Raw genomic sequence first — 20,296 nt, 5'->3', positions numbered from 1 at the left:
ACTAGCGATATCGGGACCGATATCGCAGTGTGTAAAGCGGCCTTTACTCATATCCAAAATACATATATAAATCTTCAATAATTAGTCATCTAGGTATGTGATTATATATATACTAGAAGGTGGCCCGATTCTACGCATCGGGTATTCTAGAATTTACGTATTGTGTAGTTCATGTATGATTTTTGTTATATATATATATATATATAGATGTTGTTGTGTGTAGTTACCAAGTGTTTGTGTAGGGGCTGTACATGTTCTGGGTGTTGTCTGGGTGTGACGGGGGGTGAGAGCGGTGTTGTATGTGTGTTGCGTTGTTTGTGGAGCGCTGTGTGTCTGTAGCGTTGTGTGTGTGTGTGTTGCGCGGTTTGTGTGTGTGTGGTGTGTTTTGGGGGGAGGTATCTTTTGTGCAATGTGTGTGTTGTGCGGTATGTGCGTATATTTGTGTGTGCCGCGGTGTTTGCGTGTTGGGTGTTGTGTGTGTGCAGCGTTGTCTGTGTGTGTGGGTGTCTGTGTAGGGCAGTTGTTTGTGGTTCCCAGTGTGTGTGTGTGGTGTGTTGTGCAGTGCGTGCGCGTGTGTGTGTGTGTTGGGGGGAGGTGTGCACTTCCCATCGTGCTCCATCCCCCATGCAGCGCACTCCCCATCGTGCTCCATCCCCCATGCAGCGCACTCCCCATCGTGCTCCATCCCCTATGCTGCGCACCCCCCATCGTGCTCCATCTCCCATGCTGTGCACTCCCAAACGTGCTCCATCCGCCATGCTGCGCACTCCCAAACGTGCTCCATCCACCATACTCCGCACTCCCAAACGTGCTCCATCCGCCATGCTGCGCACTCCCAAACGTGCTCCATCCACCATACTCCGCACTCCCCATCGTGCTCCATCCCCCATGCAGCGCACTCCCCATCGTGCTCCATCCCCTATGCTGCGCACCCCCCATCATGCTCCATCTCCCATGCTGCGCACTCCCAAACGTGCTCCATCCGCCATGCTGCGCACTCCCAAACGTGCTCCATCCGCCATGCTGCGCACTCCCAAACGTGCTCCATCCGCGATGCTGCGCACTCCCAAACGTGCTCCATCCGCTATACTCCGCACTCGCCATCGTGCTGCATCCCCCATGCTGCGCACTCCCAAACGTGCTCCATCCGCCATGCTGCGCACTCCCAAACGTGCTCCATCCACCATGCTGCGCACTCCCAAACGTGCTCCATCCACCATGCTGCACACTCCCAAACGTGCTCCATCCGCCATGCTGCGCACTCCCAAACGTTCTCCATCCGCCATGCTGCGCACTCCCAAACGTGGTTCATCCGCCATGCTGCGCACTCCCAAACGTGCTCCATCCGCCATGCTGCGCACTCCCAAACGTGCTCCATCCGCCATGCTGCGCACTCCCAAACGTGCTCCATTCCCCATGCTGCGCACCCCCCATCGTGCTCCATCCCCCATGCTGCACCAGCATCAGCCTCTCTACCCGCAGCATCAGCCTCTCTACCCGCAGCATCAGCCTCTCTGTCCCCAGCATCAGCCTCTCTGTCCCCAGCATCAGCCTCTCTCATCCCAGCATCAGCCTTTTCTGTCCCCAGCATCAGCCTCTCTCCTCCCAGCATCAGCCTCTCTCCTCCCAGCATCAGCCTCTCTCCTCCCAGCCTACCCCAGCCTCAGCCTCCCCCAGCATTAGCCTCTCTCCTCCCAGCATCAGCCTCTCTCCTCCCAGCATCAGCCTCTCTCCTCCCAGCCTACCCCAGCCTCAGCCTCCCCCAGCATCAGCCTCTCTCCTCCCAGCATCAGCCTTTTCGGTCCCCAGCATCAGCCTCTCTCCTCCCAGCGTACCCCAGCCTCAGCCTCCCCCAGCATCAGCCTCTCTTCTCTCAGCCTCCCCATCCCAGCCTTCCCCAGGATCAGCCACTCTCCTCCCAGCCTCCTCCAGCACGCCGTGCTCCTCTGCCGACACTCACACACACCCGATCGCATACACTCACACACACCCGATCGCATACACTCACGCACACACACATTGACGATATCGCACATACGCGCTTATACTCACAACATCCGGAGATACCACATGCTTCTGGCCATGTGATCCTCCGGCAGGTCCTGGAAGCTCACAGCACAGTATCGCCGCCGAGAAGCAAGCGATATCCCAGGATGTTGTGAGTATGTGGATGCGATGTGATGTGTGTGTGAGGTGTGTGTGTGTGAGGTGTGTGTGTGTGTGTGTGTGTGCTGTTATGTGCGTGCGTGTGTGTATTTTCCGCCGCTGCAGGACCTTGATGCGCTGGTAACTATGCTACCATGGTTACCAGCGTATCTCGTCCCCCGCTCGCACGGGAGCCCACACCAGCATACGCCGGCCAGCCCCAGCAATGCGAGGGTATGTGTCGGCTGGTTTGGCGGCGTACGCTGATGTGGGCTCCCAGGGGTACAGTACTCACCTGGTAGTCGTGGCTCCCTGACCGTGTCGGTTCGGGGAATGCGTGGGGGGGCAGGGCCAGAGCTAGCGTGCATTGCGTGAGGGGGGCGTGGCGTGGCCGAGTTGCCAATGCCTGCAGGGTGCCGGGGCGAGAGGCCAATCTGTGGGGGGGGCGGAGCCTGGGCGAGCGGCCGGCCAATCCGTGTGGGGGCGCAGCCTGGGCGAGCGGCCAATCTGTGCGGGGGGCGGGGCCATGGCGAGCCCAGCGGCCAATCAGCTTTGTGTCACCGTAAGGACACAATTTTGGAGCAAGACAGACAGACAGACAGACAGAATAAGGCAATTATATATATAGATATATCTATATATATATATATATATCCCTCTCTCTCTCTCTATCTCTCTCTATCTATCTATCTATCTATCTATCTATCTATCTATCTATCTATCTATCTATATATATATATCTATATCTATATCTATATCTATATATATATATATATATATATATATATATCACTATCTGCAATGTAGAATATGTCAAGGCATGCAGATAATATATTTTGCTGTTAATTCCCCAAATGGGTGATTTTCTGGATTTGTTTTCTCATTTTGTCTCTCATAGTTGTGGTTGCCTATGATGTCAATTACAGGCCAACCTCTTCTTTTTAAGTGGGAGAACTTGCACAATTGGTGGCTGACTAAATACTTTTTTCACCACTGGAGGTGTATTGCTGTATTAAAGTATTAAGGTATTCTGGTCCATGAAAGAGCTACAAGTACATATACATAGTTTTGGAGATAAACTGACAGATTATATCCTAAGTTTTACAAGATGATATCTATGCAACGGAGAGTAGAAATTAAAAAAATAAAAAGGTTTGGGTTTTTTCAGCTATTCAGGTGAAAGGTCCTCTTTAGGAAATTCATTACTTGAATAAATACAGTAATGTTCAAATCTACTATATATAGTGAATAAATAAAATATATACACACTAGATCTGTTATTTGTGCGTTTACCTTATGATATATTTGGTTTAAACAGTAAAGCATAGCGTACCAATACAGTGGCCTGTTAGGCAGTGCAGATCGCAGCGTAACTGCATGCAAATACACAATGTGCGCACATAGCCTTACAAGGGTTAATTCCCGCAATCAGAATGTTAATGGCCTGTTTTAGGCTCATCAATATCAGATTGGCAGGGCTCTAACTCATGGATCTCATTAGCTGTTTGAAGGTGCCATGACTAGAGATGAGTGGAGCCATGGACGTTCGGTTCGGCGGGTTCAGCCGGACATTAGATAAAGTTTGGTTTGGGACCCGGACTTGACCTGAACCCTAATGGAAGTAACTGACTGGGTAGTTCAGGTCTCCGGTCACATGCAGCCAGCCATAAACAGATCACTTCCGGGGAAGGGTGGAAGGATTTTTTCCATTACTTTTTTCTTTCGGTGCACTACCTACAATCACATTGTTACCCAGTGCTAGCTGTTCCAAAACTGCAAGGGGCTCACACAGGGCTGAGGACCAAGCGTACCGGAGCACAGTGATGCTCGTGCGAGTGGTATGTATACATAAAGCACCAAACTCCGAACTTTGTTTTTTTTGTTTTTTTAAACCCCTTAACGACCTTTGACGGATCTTTACGTCATGGAGAGTGTGCCGCTAAGCCCCGCCCCCTGCCGCGAGCAGGATGCGGCGATCCGCGCTCATATCAGCTGTTTTCAACAGCTGACGTGTGCCTGCATGTTACGAGTGGAATCGCATTCCACGCTTAACATTAACCCCTTACATCTCGCTGCCAAAGTCTGGCAGCAAGATGTATATACGCGCAGTCACGATTTTTACTTACCACCACCCCCAACGGAAGTCACGTGAGTGATCACGTGACTTTCAGTGGTTGCCATGGCAGCACAGGGTCATGTGATGACGCCTGCAGCTATGACGAGTCACTTCCGTTTTCACTCGGCCCGGAGGCCAGTGAAGCAGGAAGTGACTGTATCTGCTGTTTACAGCTGTATAGCTGTGATCAGCAGATAGGGAAGAGCGATCGGATTGCTGATCGCTATAGCCACCTAGGGGGACTAGTAAAATAAAAAAAAAAAAGTATAAAAAAAGTTTAAAAAAACCCCCCCTAAAAGTTCAAATCACCCCCCTTTCACCCCATTGAAAATTAAAGGGTTAAAAAATAAAATATATACACATATTTGGTATCGCCGCATTCAGAAATGCCCGATCAAAATATAAAATCAATTAATCTGATTGGTGAACGGAGTAGTGGCAAAAAAATTCCAAACGCCAAAAGTACGTTTTTTTTACAAAATGCAATAACAGGCGATCAAAATGTAGCATCTGCGCAAAAATGGTACCATTAGAAACGTCAGCTCAAGACGCAAAAAATAAGCCATCAGTGAGCCATAAAACCCAAAAAATGAGAACGCTAAGGGTTTCGGAAAATGGCGCAAAACGCACGCCACTTTTATTGGACAAGCTTGTGAATTTTTTTAACCCCTTATATACAAGTAAACCTATTTATGTTTGGTGTCAACAAACTCGCACCGACCTCAGGCATCACAATGACACATCAGTTTTACCATATAGTGAACACCGTGAATAAAACATCCCAAAAACTATTGTGCCATCACACTTTTTTTGCAGTTTTTCCACACTTGGAATTTTTTTGTTGTTTTCCAGTACACCATATGGTAAAACTTATGGATTCATTTAAAAGTACAACTTGTCCCGCAAAAAACAAGCCCTCATATGGCAAGATTGACGGAAAAATAAAAAAGTTACGGCTCTCGGAAGAAGGGGAGCAAAAAGAAAAACGCAAAAACGGAATGTGCCCGGGAGCTGAAGGGGTTAAAAGACTGTGTTTGGTACGAATATCGAACACCGAACCTCAGGTTAGCTCATCCCTAGCCATGGCATTTGTGCATGCAATGCTCCTTCTTCAATCTTTACTTCACTCTTTATACCTTCTGCCATCTAGTTATAAGTGACGATGTAAAATATTGCAGCTTTATCTTGTTGAAGTGAATATGAAATTAATCCCTTTTATTGCATAGATCCTTTACAATGTACAGATATCTGCATAGCTTTAATTCCATTTTTGGCTAGTTTCACACTTGCGTTGAACGGTATCCGTTGCATTGCGTTGTGTGACAGATGCAATGGATATGTTGCATATAGTGGCACAACGGATGCTGCAAAACAACGGAATCCGTTTTGGTTTTTTTTTCTTTTTTTTTTACAGTTTACCAGCGGCAGACTATTGTGAACGATCAGCTGATCGCTCACAGCAGCCGCCCGCCGGATGATCAGCTGATCGCTCACAGCAGCCGCCCGCCGGGTGATCAGCTGATCGCTCACAGCAGCCGGTCGCCGGGTGATCAGCTGATCGCTCACAGCAGCCGCCCGCCGGGTGATCAGCTGATCGCTCACAGCAGCCGCCCGCCGGGTGATCAGCTGATCGCTCACAGCAGCCGCCCGCCGGGTGATCAGCTGATCGCTCACAGCAGCCGCCCGCCGGGTGATCAGCTGATCGCTCACAGCAGCCGCCCGCCGGGTGATCAGCTGATCGCTCACAGCAGCCGCCCGCCGGGTGATCAGCTGATCGCTCACAGCAGCCGCCCGCCGGGTGATCAGCTGATCGCTCACAGCAGCCGCCCGCCGGGTGATCAGCTGATCGCTCACAGCAGCCGCCCGCCGGGTGATCAGCTGATCGCTCACAGCAGCCGCCCGCCGGGTGATCAGCTGATCGCTCACAGCAGCCGCCCGCCGGGTGATCAGCTGATCGCTCACAGCAGCCGCCCGCCGGGTGATCAGCTGATCGCTCACAGCAGCCGCCCGCCGGGTGATCAGCTGATCGCTCACAGCAGCCGCCCGCCGGGTGATCAGCTGATCGCTCGGCCGCCGAGAATGTGTGCGGGGGCGGAGTGTGGGGTGGGTGGAGCCGAGCGGGGCCATGGTGCTGAGGACAGGTGAGTGTGTGTGTGTGTATACATGCAGAGTGGAGTGTGGAAGGGGGCAGAGCCAAGCGGGGAAGTATCGGGCTCCCTGCACACGTACCCAGGGTAAATATCGGGTATAACTAGGCAAAGCACTTTGCTTGGTTACCCGATATTTACCTTGGTTACGGGTGCAGGGACCAAAGAGAGAACATGCGCAGTGAAATCCTGAGGATTCTGCTGCTCAAAAAAAGTTACATGCTGCGTTCCTCCCGCTGGGCGGAAGCAACGGAGCGTCGCCCAGCGGAAGCAACGCAGCTCCTTTTGGCACAATCCGTCATCCATACAAGTCTATGGAAAACAGCGGAATACATTAACGGATTCCGCTGTTTTCCAAAAGGGCGGATTGTGACGAAAGAAAAAAAAAAACGCAAGTGTGAAAGTACCCTTAGTATTTTTTAATATAAGGTTTCCACAAAAATAGCATTTTTTTTTACATGGGATCGATGCAGTTTACTTCATATCAAATAAATGCAATACCAGACAGTGCATAGTTAAAAGAGACATTTTTTCTGGGAAAAAGTAAAAAAAAAAAAAAATCAAATAAACGTGTTTAAAGAGGGTTGTTTCATCACCTATTATGGATAAAATTGCAAAGTCCTTGTAAAAACAAGCAACTTTGTAATTGACCTTTATTTAAAATCCTCTCCATTCTCAAAAATGGACAGCTTTTTATTTCAATAGTTTACAGCTCTTTGCGTAGGTTACCAGAAACTTCTGCAAGCTACCAGAAATGGCCAGTTTCCTACGCAAGGAGCGCAAACTTGTAAGACCTTTGCTTTAAAGATTGCCAGTGATGCTCTGCAGCTATCCATATTGCTGGGAGGTCACTACTAATGATTGACAGTTTGGGCTATGGCATGGCTCAGGAACAGCCTGAAATATGTGTCTCCTTATACTCCTGAAAATACATAAGGAGACAACCCCTTTAAGTGTAAAGTGTTTGACACATACGTAAAATGTAAATGAACACTGATCAAAATTAGAGAACACTTTTAGATACCTGCAAGATATTGGTGTTAATCTGGCACCTGGTGCTAATTTCCTTAATTATCTGACAAACCCTATTTAACTAACAGCCTAACTTTCCAGTTTGCACTGATTTTGCAAAAATGGTGTGCCATTCCAAAGTGACTGAAACCCTCCGGCAGCAGGTTGTCCAGATGAAGAGCAAAGGGGTGACCCTATCAGCCATAGCAAGAGAAGTTGGTGGTTCCAAGTCTGTGATTTTGAGAATATTGCATCTTTACGACATCAGAAACTCTTTCAATTCCCCCAAGAATGATGGTCGCCCTCGCAAGAGAGGACAGGATAATGCGGAGACTCTCCATGGGTAATTGTTTCCACACTGCAGCTAGACTTGTTCGCCAGTTCAGCACTGAACAGAGTAAGGATCTGTCCCGTCATACAGTGTCATGACGTTTAAGAGCATTTGGACTGAAAGCCCACTGCAGTGACTAAACCACTCATTAGCAGAAAGAATCACAAGGCTAGACTCACCTTGGTGAGGAGCATGTTGCGTAGACAGAGGAGAAATGGTCCACAGTTCATTTTAGTGATGAAAGCAAGTTTAATTTATTTGGGTCTGATGGGAAATATAATGTTCATTGACAAACTGGGGGAAGGCTGAACCCAAAGTCTGTTAAGAAGTCAGTGAAAGGTGGTGGAGGAAGTGTCACGGTTTGGGGAATATTTTCTGCAGCAGGAGTTGGACTTCTCATACAGCCACATGGCAGAGTGAATGCAAGTGTGGATCAGAACCTTCTTCAACAACACATGGTTCCTTACTTGCATTTATCAATCAGTCAGCAATTTTCCTGCAGCATCATGCCCCCTGTCACACAGCAAAAGGAGTGCATCAGTTCCTTGAAACAGAAAACACTGAAACAATGAAATGGCCAGCCCAGAGTCTAAACCCAATAGAAAACCTCTAGAAATCCATGGTGACAAAGTTATGGCCAAGAAACCCACAACTGTGGGAGAGACTGGAAGAAGAGTGGCCAAAATCACACCAGAGCAGTGTGAGAGACTAGTGATGTCCTGTGGCCGCAGATGTGCTGAAGACATTCACAGCGACGGCCTGTGCACGTCCTACTGATTGTGACTGTTGTTACCTTCAAAAATTGTACTTTTAATCTTTCTCTGTGCTGCAGTCATGGCTGTTCTCTAATTATGATCATCACATTTTGGGCAAAATAAAGGTTTTATTTTGATAAACTTTGGATCTTTTGTAAATCTCTGTTCTAGCGGCATGGTGCACCCCCTACACAAAACCTTCAAATGTTCATCAATGTAGATTACATTATTTCGGAAAAAAGCAAGTGATCATACATTGTTCTCTAATTTTGATCTCCAGTGTATATAATAGGTAAAATCTATCGCGTTACTGATTGATACGGGTTTGACTATCGGGACCTCCACAAATCCAAAGCACTGCATGAAACAGCAGACCTGCATACCCACAGCCACTCCATGCATTGTCTATGGGTCTGAGGAAAATAACAAATTACATTGCTCAGAAAAATATCAGCAGTCCCAAAGTGCTCTACCGCAGCTCTATTCTGACAGCTTTGCAAAGCCTAGTCCTCAGGCTAAAATTCATAAAGAGATTTTTCATTGATGTATGAAGTATGCACGCATTATGTTATACAACTATTTAAAGAACCCATCACACCTGTCTAGATAGTGTGTACCGGAGATGACTGCATAATTGAGCTTTTGGAAGCACAGCAAGCTGTCAATCATGGAGGTGAACAAGCACGTACTGAAGTCTTCTTTTTTTTCACATGCATATTGTATACCATACAAACACCCCTTTAACATCAAGAAAAAATCAGTAATGTCACGCTCAGGACTGCATAGATTTTTTTTCCCCCCACTACTGGGCCCATGCTGCATGAGGCTCAGACTAAAAAGTAGCCCAAAGGTTAGGCACTAGTGATGAGTGAGTGCTACCATGCTCGGATGCTTGGTACTAAGAGCAGTTGGACAATCGGATGAGTGTGACTTGGTCAATGGGGAACTCAAGCAGTTTTCTGAAAAATCTTCTGGAAAAGTGCTCGAGTCCCCCATTGACTTCCATTATACTCGGTACACGAGTTGCGCCCATCCGAACATTCAAGTATTTGTTACGAGTACTGAGCACCCGAGCATGGTAGTGCCCGCTCATCACTAGTTATGAGTACTGAGCACCTAAGCATGGTAGTGCTCACTCATCACTAGTTACTAGTACTGAGCACCCGAGCATAGTAGTGCTCACTCATGACTAGTTACTAGTACTGAGCACCCGAGCATGGTAGTGCTCACTCATCACTAGTTACTAGTACTGAGCACCCGAGCATGGTAGTGCCCGCTCATCACTAGTTATGGGTACTGAGCACCCGAGCATGGTAGTGCCCGCTCATCACTAGTTACGAGTACTGAGCACCTGAGCATGGTAGTGCCCACTCATCACTACTTACGAGTACTGAGCACCCGAGCATGGTAGTGCTCACTCATCACTAGTTACGAGTACGGAGCACCTGAGCATGGTAGTGCCCGCTTGTTACGGGGGGCTGTCTGATAACCTAAAGGAGTATCAGACAGTCAGGGTCCACCGTGCAAAGACTCTGCTGCAGACTATGGCAGAGTGCAATACCTCTGTTAACTCACAGAAGGATATAATAAGTAAGTAAAGCAATTCCTCCCTTACTTGGAGGGTGTGTGGAATGATCTCTGTTAATAATCACAGAGACAAAGGCAATGTGTGCGAAATGGCACCTACCTAGGTCCGCTCTTCTAGTGGTGCAAAAGAGACGAACAGCAGCGTAAGCCGCACAAAGCTCCTACCTGCGTTCGCTCCACTAGTGTGCGAGGACACGAACCACTAGATATGGCACCTGCCTAGGTCCGCTCTTCTAGTGGTGCAAAAGAGACGAACAGCAGCGTAAGCCGCACAAAGCGCCTACCTCTGTTCGCTCCCCTAGTGTGCGAGGATACGAACAACTGCCAGACGCAGTATAAGGAACGTTACCCTAGCGGCAACGTCCACCTACGAGTCGAACCACAAGGCCCAGCCAGACCATGTGCCTCAGGCACCTGCCTATGTCCGCTCCCCTAAGAGGTAAGGATACGGACAGCAGCCGAAGCTGTAAGGTATAAGAACGCTACCCTGCCGGTAGCGCTCACCTAGCATAGACAGAGGAATGCCTAGAGGAACGCGCACAGAGCGTCTACTCTTATGCATGAACCAAGAGGACTGAGCGCCATGCGGCGTGTGTCAGGGTCTTATATAGACTCTGTGCCTCATCCAAGATGGAGGACACCAGAGCCAATCCGCTGCCAGAACGACAGGAGTGACGTCATGCTGGCCTATCACCGAGCAAGGCATCACAAGCACATGACCAGCGACCAATCGGCATAGAAGGTGTCAGAGACATGTGACCTCGTGTCAGAGATGATGTCACCCGCACATGTGCAATGGCTCCAAGATAGGACTTAGTCTCCGGCGCTCGCACATGTGCAGTAGCAAGAAATCTGGACTTAGTCTCCAGCGCTCGCACATGTGCAGTAGCAAGAAATCTGGACTTAGTCTCCAGCGCTCGCACATGTGCAGTAGTAAGAAATCTGGACTTAGTCTCCAGTGCTCGCAGCAACCGTAACAGTACCTCCCCCTCAAGGGCCCCCCCTCCCGGCGACGCAGGTAATCGGCAACTAAGTCGGGAGCATGGACAGCCTCCTCAGGCTCCCAAGAGCGATGTTCCGGGCCGTAACCCTCCCAATCTATCAAGAAGAACCTGCGCCCTCTAACCATCTTAGAACCAACTATGGCTCGTACCTCATAGCTAGAGCAAGAGGAATCAGAGGCAGGAGAGTGCACTTCACGAGCGTGAGGTAAAATAGCCGGCTTTAGCAGTGAGACATGGAATTTGTCATGAATCTTAAGATGGACGGGTAACTTCAATTGGTAGACTACAGGATTTACCTGTCGAAGAACCTCATAAGGACCCAGGAAGCGAGGAGCAAATTTGACAGAGCTCACTCTAAGTCTCACGTGTTTTGCAGAGAGCCACACAAAGTCCCCTGGAGAAAAGACAGGAGCCGGGCGACGAAACCGATCGGACACCGTCTTCATACGGTCCTTAGCTGCTTGGATCGACTCTTGAGTCCGATCCCAAACCTCTCTGGCATTAGTTGCCCAGTCGGCCACAAGAGGAGGAGGTGCAGCAGCGGGAAACGGTACCGGTACCCTAGGGTGTTGCCCATTATTGAGTACGAACGGTGTCTGCCCAGTGGCCTCAGCCAGCGAATTGTTAAGGGCAAATTCTGCCCAGGGTAGGAGGGAGGACCAGTTATCGTGGTTCTCAGCAACAAAGTGTCGAAGGTATATAATCATAGATTGATTGGTACGCTCAACCAAACCATTGGTCTCCGGATGGTATGCCGAAGAGAGATTCAACTCAATTTGCAGAAGGCTACAAAGATCTCGCCAGAAACGGGAAGTAAATTGCGGGCCTCTATCACAAATGATACGATCTGGCATCCCGTGAAGCCTAAAGACATGCTTGAGGAATAGTTTGGCTAGTACCCTGGAAGATGGGATTCTCGATAACGGTACGAGATGAACCATCCGGGAGAAATGGTCCGTAATGACCCACACAAATCTATGTCCCTGTGAACATGGAAGATCACCCACAAAGTCCATGCCTACCACCTCCCATGGTCTATATGGCACTGGTAAAGGATGCAAGAGTCCAGCCGGTCTCTGCCGTAATGGACGGTTGCGAGCACACGAGTAGTAGGAACCGACATATCTCTTGACGTGGCTGGCTAAGTGTGGCCACCAATACCACCTCTCCAGTAACTCTCGTGTCCGCCTAATACCAAAATGCCCACCCACCTTTGAGGTGTGGGCCCATGACAGTATATCATTCTGTCGATCAGGCGGAACAAAGGTCTTGCCCGGTGGGATTTGGTCTAACGTCACAGGGGAGAGCGTATGAAAAACCCTGGAGGGAAGGATAAGACGAGGTTCGTCAATCTCCTCCTGGGTAGAAAGCATAGAGCGAGACAGGGCGTCTGCCTTGTTATTCTTACTCCCAGACAGATAGTTGATGGAGAAGTGAAAGCGGGAGAAAAACAAGGACCAGCGGGCTTGGCGAGGATTCAGACGCTGAGCGGTTTGTAAGTACGTCAGATTCTTATGGTCTGTATAGACCTGGAAAGGATGTTACGCTCCTTCCAGCAAGTGACGCCACTCCTCCAAGGCTAATCTCAAGGCGAGCAGTTCCCTATCCCCAATGGTATAGTTTCTCTCTGCTGGTGAAAAGGTTTTCGCAAAGAAGAAACACGGCCTTTTTCTACCTGCACCGTTCTTTTGATACAAGACCGCACCAGCACCCACTGAAGAGGCATCAACCTCTAAGAGGAAGGGCTTACTCTCATCGGGTCTTTGAAGAACGGGAGCAGTTGAAAAGTGTCTTTTTACTGCCTCAAAAGCCTGAGATGTCTCAGTAGACCAGGCTTTGGGATTAGCACCTTTCTTAGTCAAGGCCACCAAAGGGGCCACCAAAGTAGAAAAATGGGGTATGAACTGCCTGTAATAATTTATGAATCCTAAGAAGCGTTGCACCGCCTTCAAGGAATGAGGTTCGGACCATTGCAGGACAGCAGAGAGCTTCGCAGGATCCATAGACAGGCCCTCTTGTGAGATAATGTAACCCAAAAAAGGCAATGAGGACTGCTCGAATACACATTTTTCGAGTTTAGCAAACAATGAGTGCTCCCTTAAACGGGAAAGGACACGAACGACATCCTGACGATGAGTCTCCAGATCAGGAGAAAAAATCAGGATGTCGTCCAGATACACCACTACTGAGGATAACAGTAAATCCCTGAACACATCGTTTACGAAGTCCTGAAATACTGCGGGTGCATTACATAACCCAAAAGGCATGACGAGGTATTCATAGTGACCGTCTCGGGTGTTAAAAGCGGTCTTCCATTCGTCACCCTTTCGAATTCGTACCAAGTTATACGCACCCCGCAGATCCAACTTTGTAAAAACTTGAGCTCCTCTCAATCTGTCAAAGAGCTCTGAAATTAAAGGTAATGGGTATTTGTTCTTTATTGTGATTGCGTTGAGACCCCTGTAATCTATGCAGGGACGCAAATCACCCTCTTTCTTCCGAACAAAGAAAAACCCAGGTCCCGCGGGAGAGACAAACTTACGAAAGAACCCCTTCTCTAAACTCTCTCTTATATAGGTCGACATGGCCTCCGACTCAGGTATCGACAGGGGGTAAACCCTGCCTTTAGGTGGAACCGAACCTGGGATAAGGTCTATGGCACAGTCATACGGCCTATGGGGTGGAAGAACCTCAGCACCCTGTTTGGAGAACACGTCAGCGAAATCCAGATAGGGTGTAGGTATGGGAGAGAGATCAGTAGATGCAACCGCAATGACCTTAGGTGGTAAGGGAAGACATCGGGACTGACATTTCGAACCCCAACTAATAATGCTGTCAGACTCCCAGTCAATGTGAGGAGCATGAGTCCGAAGCCATGGGAGACCCAGAAGGATGTCGTCTATACCCTCAGGCAAAACAAGAAAAGAAATCTCCTCTATGTGACCCTGAGACAGGGAAAGGCGCAAGGGAACTGTCCTCAATGTAATGGAGTCAGACAACATAGTTCCATTAACAACACGGACAGGAATAGGCGCCTCTAACATGATAGAGGGAATATTGTGTCCCTTTACAAATCCTGAGGACACAAAAGTCCCGTCAGCTCTGGAATCCACAAAAGCCATAATAGGCCATGTATTCTCAGATAACGAGAGCTGACCTGGGATACAACACTTAGAGGGTGCAGAAGACGTCTCTAGTAACCCCCCTCTAATGGTTACTAGGCCAGGGAGTTTCCCTGACGACTAGGACACTTGTTGGCATAGTGCCCAGCCTGACGACATACGTAACATATAGGAGGACCAGACTTGCGTAGTCTGGAAGACGTATGACCTAACTCCATAGGAGTGGGAGATGTTTCAGATGCTGAGGAAGATGGTAGTGGACCCTCAACAACTGGAATAGCCCGATGCTTAGGGCGTGAGGAAGAGACCTCGAGTCTACGTTCCTTATGGCGTACATCGATCCTCGTTGCTACTGTGATCAAGTCCTCCAGAGAAGCAGGGACCTCACGAGTAGCAAGAGCATCCTTGACATAGCCTGCCAACCCTCTCCAGAAGATAGGAATCAACACCTTCTCTGGCCAATCTAGTTCTGCCACCAGAGTTCTAAAAGCAATGGCATAAGAACTAGTGGATAACGAACCCTGAGATAGATCTAACAGTCTCAGGGCCGCATCATGGGTAACCTGCGGACCCATGAATACCGCCTTAAGAGCATCAAGAAAGTCTTGATGTCTCAGAGTAACCACATCAGAGCGCTCCCATAGGGGAGTCGCCCATTCTAAGGCTTTGTCCTGAAGTAAGGAGATGATAAAGCCTACTCTGGACCTCTCCGTAGAGAAGCGAGAAGAGTTGACCTCTAGGTGTATCTGACACTGACTAATGAAACCACGACATGATCTGGCATCGCCAGAATATCTGTTTGGCAGAGCAAGTCGAGGATCATGTGCAGATGTCACCATGGTCTGAGGTTTATCCTCTATACTCTTGAGCCGTGACTCAAGTACTTGTATGTAACGGTGTAACTGCTGATATTCTGCCATAACTGCCAGACCCTTGGCTCAGTCCTAATGTTACGGGGGGCTGTCTGATAACCTAAAGGAGTATCAGACAGTCAGGGTCCACCGTGCAAAGACTCTGCTGCAGACTATGGCAGAGTGCAATACCTCTGTTAACTCACAGAAGGATATAATACGTAAGTAAAGCAATTCCTCCCTTACTTGGAGGGTGTGTGGAATGATCTCTGTTAATAATCACAGAGACAAAGGCAATGTGTGCGAAATGGCACCTACCTAGGTCCGCTCTTCTAGTGGTGCAAAAGAGACGAACAGCAGCGTAAGCCGCACAAAGCTCCTACCTGCGTTCGCTCCACTAGTGTGCGAGGACACGAACCACTAGATATGGCACCTGCCTAGGTCCGCTCTTCTAGTGGTGCAAAAGAGACGAACAGCAGCGTAAGCCGCACAAAGCTCCTACCTCTGTTCGCTCCCCTAGTGTGCGAGGATACGAACAACTGCCAGACGCAGTATAAGGAACGTTACCCTAGCGGCAACGTCCACCTACGAGTCGAACCACAAGGCCCAGCCAGACCATGTGCCTCAGGCACCTGCCTATGTCCGCTCCCCTAAGAGGTAAGGATACGGATAGCAGCCGAAGCTGTAAGGTATAAGAACGCTACCCTGCCGGTAGCGCTCACCTAGCATAGACAGAGGAATGCCTAGAGGAACGCGCACAGAGCGTCTACTCTTATGCATGAACCAAGAGGACTGAGCGCCATGCGGCGTGTGTCAGGGTCTTATATAGACTCTGTGCCTCATCCAAGATGGAGGACACCAGAGCCAATCCGCTGCCAGAACGACAGGAGTGACGTCATGCTGGCCTATCACCGAGCAAGGCATCACAAGCACATGACAGCGACCAATCGGCATAGAAGGTGTCAGAGACATGTGACCTCGTGTCAGCGATGATGTCACCCGCACATGTGCAATGGCTCCAAGATACGACTTAGTCTCCGGCGCTCGCACATGTGCAGTAGCAAGAAATCTGGACTTAGTCTCCAGCGCTCGCACATGTGCAGTAGCAAGAAATCTGGACATAGTCTCCAGTGCTCGCAGCAACCGTAACACCGCTCATCACTAGTTACGAGTACAGAGCACCTGAGCATGGTAGTGCCCACTCATCACTACTTACGAGTACTGAGCACCTGAGCATGGTAGTGCCCGCTCATCACTAGTTACGAGTACTGAGCACCCGAGCATGGTAGTGCCCACTCATCACTACTTACGAGTACTGAGCACCTGAGCATGGTAGTGCTCGCTCATCACTAGTTACGAGTACTGAGCACCCGAGCATGGAAGTGCTCACTCATCACTATTACTAAAAAATTTTTAGTAAAATATAAAGTGAAAGTAAATCTTTATTGATTCACTCATCACTATTAGGCACCAATTGAAATTTGCTAAGCTCATTGGCATCCTAACTCCTGGGCTAATACTAATCCCTGCACAATAATAATGTAAAAGGAGAACTGGCCATCATGTTTTTTTCACACATAATATAAAGTACAGTATGTCTAACAGCCTAACAGCCCAACAGTGCCACAGAAAATGATCTGTTGGTATGAGTGTGTCAATCAGAGCTGCGCACATACAAAGCTGCCAGACAAGTTGTCCCCATAATGCAATATACTTATCTTCTTTATGATTCTCCATTAAAAGATTGACAAGCAGGAACTTTTTGAGTATTCCCATAAAAAGGTTTTTCAGATTTATTTACATTTTTTAATCCACATGTCTGCACTAACTAAATACTGTATAAGATAATGAAAGTGTGGCAGAAGAGCATATGCGGTCTGTGTCCTTTCATGACCAATGAGAATTCTATTTTGTCCACAGCAACAAATAAGGTTTTAAAAAATGATGTGTTTTTGAATCGCAGTGATTCTTTTGTTATTTACATTATCACTTGTGGGGAATGCCATCTTCAGTATGTGGGCTGTACCAGCCGTCCTTTACGCACGCGTATTGCTGAACATCTTTACGATATCCGTAACCCCACTACTAGAAATCTTTCTGGAGTCTCATATCATTTTTTGCAGGTCCATCATGGTGATGTAAAAAATGTTAAGGTACATGCTTTGAAACATATTAAATCTAATAATATGGGGGGAGAGATCACATTTTCTAAAAGGAAAAGAAAGGAAAAAAAAATGGAAAAAAAGGGAAAACCCCCCCCTTTTTTTTTTTTTGCTGCATAGCCAGCGTTACTCAAATTTGCATATCTAATTGTATTGATTGTGTCATTTCCTTTCTTAGCTCTTCTCACAGGCTATTTATCTCCTTTTGTCTTCTCCTTAAGATTATGACTATGGACTGAGCGTCTGAAACGCGTAAATCATAGGAGTTTTTATACTCACCATGTTTTTTAATTACTAAGGAATAAAGATGACTTTTTAATATTCCTCAAGTTTTTGCTTCTATGGACGTTTTTGAGCTGGATTTCCTCCCTGTCTTGATTGTATAAGATAATGAGCCTTCTTAACACTAGAAGTCCCAGAAATTTCGAGCTCCCCCCTGAAATCCCGAAAAAGGGTCAAATGACCCTTAAGCGGGCTTTACACGCTGCGACATCGCTAGGATCAGCTATCGATGTCGAGCGCGATAGCACCCGTCCCCGTCGAACGTGCGATATGATTGCTGCCGTAGCGAACATTATCGTTACGGCAGCGTCACATGCACATACCTGTGCAGCGACGTCGCTGTGACCGCCGAACAATCCCTCCCTCCAGGGGGAGGTGCATTCAGCGTCATAGCGACGTCACTATATGTCCGGGCAATAGAAGCGGAGGGGCGGAGATGAGCGGGACGTAACCCGCAATGCCGGTGGACGCAGGTAAGGAGATGTTCGTCGCTCCTGCGATCTCACACATAGCGAAGTGTGGTGCCGCAGGAACGACGAACAACATCGCTATTAAGCAATTAATGATTTTTTGATTCAGAACGACCTCTCCGTGGCGACTTTTGCGATCGACTAAGGTCGCTCGTACGTGTCACACGCTGCGATGTCGTTAACGTCGCCGGATGTGCGTCACAAACACCGTGACCCCGACGATAGTACGTTAACGATATCGTAGCGTGTAAAGCCCGCTTTAGTCCAAACTGAATAGAACTAACTAGAAACTAAATCTCTAAACTCAATGGAAAACAACAACCTCCTGTGGTGCCACAGTAATGGCCTTAATTACAGAACAAAAGTCGGTGATTATAGGATGTTAGCTAAAATCCTTCAGGTCATTCCACCCGTCTCTGGGTTCCAAAGGTAGAAATGTTAAATGACCCCTCTCTGGGACTTCTAGTGTTAAGCCCTGCAGCTCCAGCGCTTCTGCTCTCTGACACCTGTTTTCGCTCACATAACAATTATGGAATAATAACTAACCTCAAGGGTCATGACGTCACCACGCCAACCATGTCAACAAAGACATAATGAAACTGAGGACAGACACTGCTGTTTTGGCAGGGGGTAAGTAAGGCTCTTTTTTAATTTTCTTATTTTACTTCCTTAACTCCCTTCTGATGCCCCGGCAGCGCTTCACCTCTGCAACGCTTGATCTTTACTTGATGCAGCAGCAGCGGTGAGATCATGACCGCTGTGAATGGCGAAAGAGTGGTCACATGCTGTAGATGTGACGTCACCGCTGCAGTCATGCCAACATGGACTGTGGAGGAGCTGAAATTGGCAGTAGCACCTATTTTCTTAATTTTATTTAATGAATGCAGGACTATATATTAAAAAATAAACCTGGAAAATTCGTTTTAATGGGGTTGTTCCCTGTCTGGAAATTGGGCCACAAATGCTTTCGGTAAAATACATAACATAACAAACATAGCAGAACCCCTCCCCACCTGGGTTCAGCACCGGCTTACCCCCCCTGCTTGGGTTATGGTATTCTAGCTGCAGCGGTGAAGTCATATCGGCAGCATGCACCACCATAGAAGCCATTCACTGAACTAAGCGGCTTGTGCTGCCTACTTTGGCACAACCGTTGTGCTCAGTGATTAGCTACAGCGCTGATGTGCGCTGTCCATATGATGTCACCTCTACAGCCAAAACACTGAGATCGTAGCAGAAGCAGGGAGATGTGTTTTTACTATTTTAGATATGCTACAACATTTCAGTTCAACTTTCCTGAAAGTGGACAATTCCTTTAAACATATCTATGAAATAGGTACTAGAGCTGCAAACATATACCCAAATACTAAAGCCAAAAGTGTATATACAGGAGGTATTCGGCTATCACTCCAGAGCATTCTAGTAATATATATGGAAGAGTATGCGGAATCGCCTGACATTTACTTTTAAAACTACTGTACATATCTGAGGGAAAAAGAATAGAACCTAATGTAAGAAATATGGGAAAAAGAATAGAACCTAATGTAAGAAACATAGGGAAAAAGAATAGAACTTAATGTAAGAAACATGGGAAAAAGAATAGAACCTAATGTAAGAAATATGGGAAAAAGAATAGAACCTAATGTAAGAAACATGGGAAAAAGAATAGAACCAACTGTAAGATGCATGGGAAAAAGAATAGAACTTAATGTAAGAAACATGGGAAAAAGAATAGAACCTAATGTAAGAAACATGGGAAAAAGAATAGAACCTAATGTAAGAAACATGGGAAAAAGAATAGAACCTAATGTAAGAAACATGGGAAAAAGAATAGAACCTAATGGAAGAAACATGACCAATCTATAGCTCAACAATCAAGTCTGCTTTCTTCAATTATAGACAGGTGCATTGACCTACACAATGTTCCATTGGGTGTCAGGACTCTTCCAAACACAAAACAAAATACAGACAAAAATAAAAAAAAACACATAAAAGAAACGCACACTGAACAGTAAAATATGCAGTACATTGTATCCATTTTGACACAACAGTAAATTATCCCTCCTTTTTATTTTGTACCTTGCACTCTTTGCAGTTTTGGCTTGGCAAACGTCATGGGCAGGTTGAGAGGGATGAAGTGCTCATGGCTGCAGATGGTTTGTAGAAATTCAAATTTGTATTCATTTAGAATCTGTCAAGTGAAGAATAAATAAGGTGTCAGATGTTACACAGCTATCTGGCAACACTTCAGTAACTCACATGATACATGCAATATAGGCAAGATAGGTGCTGGATAAACAGTTATCTCATTAG

At 47.4% G+C, this 20,296-nt stretch overlaps 1 protein-coding gene across 4 annotated transcripts in view; it reads right to left on the bottom strand.

Annotated features, from left to right (window-relative positions):
• Positions 1–20,296, bottom strand: part of DOCK11 (dedicator of cytokinesis 11) — a 449,693-nt gene that overhangs the window by 184,865 nt on the left and 244,532 nt on the right. For all 4 annotated transcript variants that reach the window (XM_075323721.1, XM_075323722.1, XM_075323724.1 and 1 more), the window contains exon 30: positions 20,063–20,174. In XM_075323721.1, coding sequence (XP_075179836.1) covers positions 20,063–20,174 — 112 coding nt within the window. The remainder of the gene's footprint in view (positions 1–20,062; positions 20,175–20,296) is intronic.

This window comes from Anomaloglossus baeobatrachus, chromosome 9 (genome assembly GCF_048569485.1).
Source record: "Anomaloglossus baeobatrachus isolate aAnoBae1 chromosome 9, aAnoBae1.hap1, whole genome shotgun sequence".
Classification (NCBI taxonomy): domain Eukaryota; kingdom Metazoa; phylum Chordata; class Amphibia; order Anura; family Aromobatidae; genus Anomaloglossus; species Anomaloglossus baeobatrachus.
This window is presented reverse-complemented; position numbering and strand designations above follow the sequence as displayed.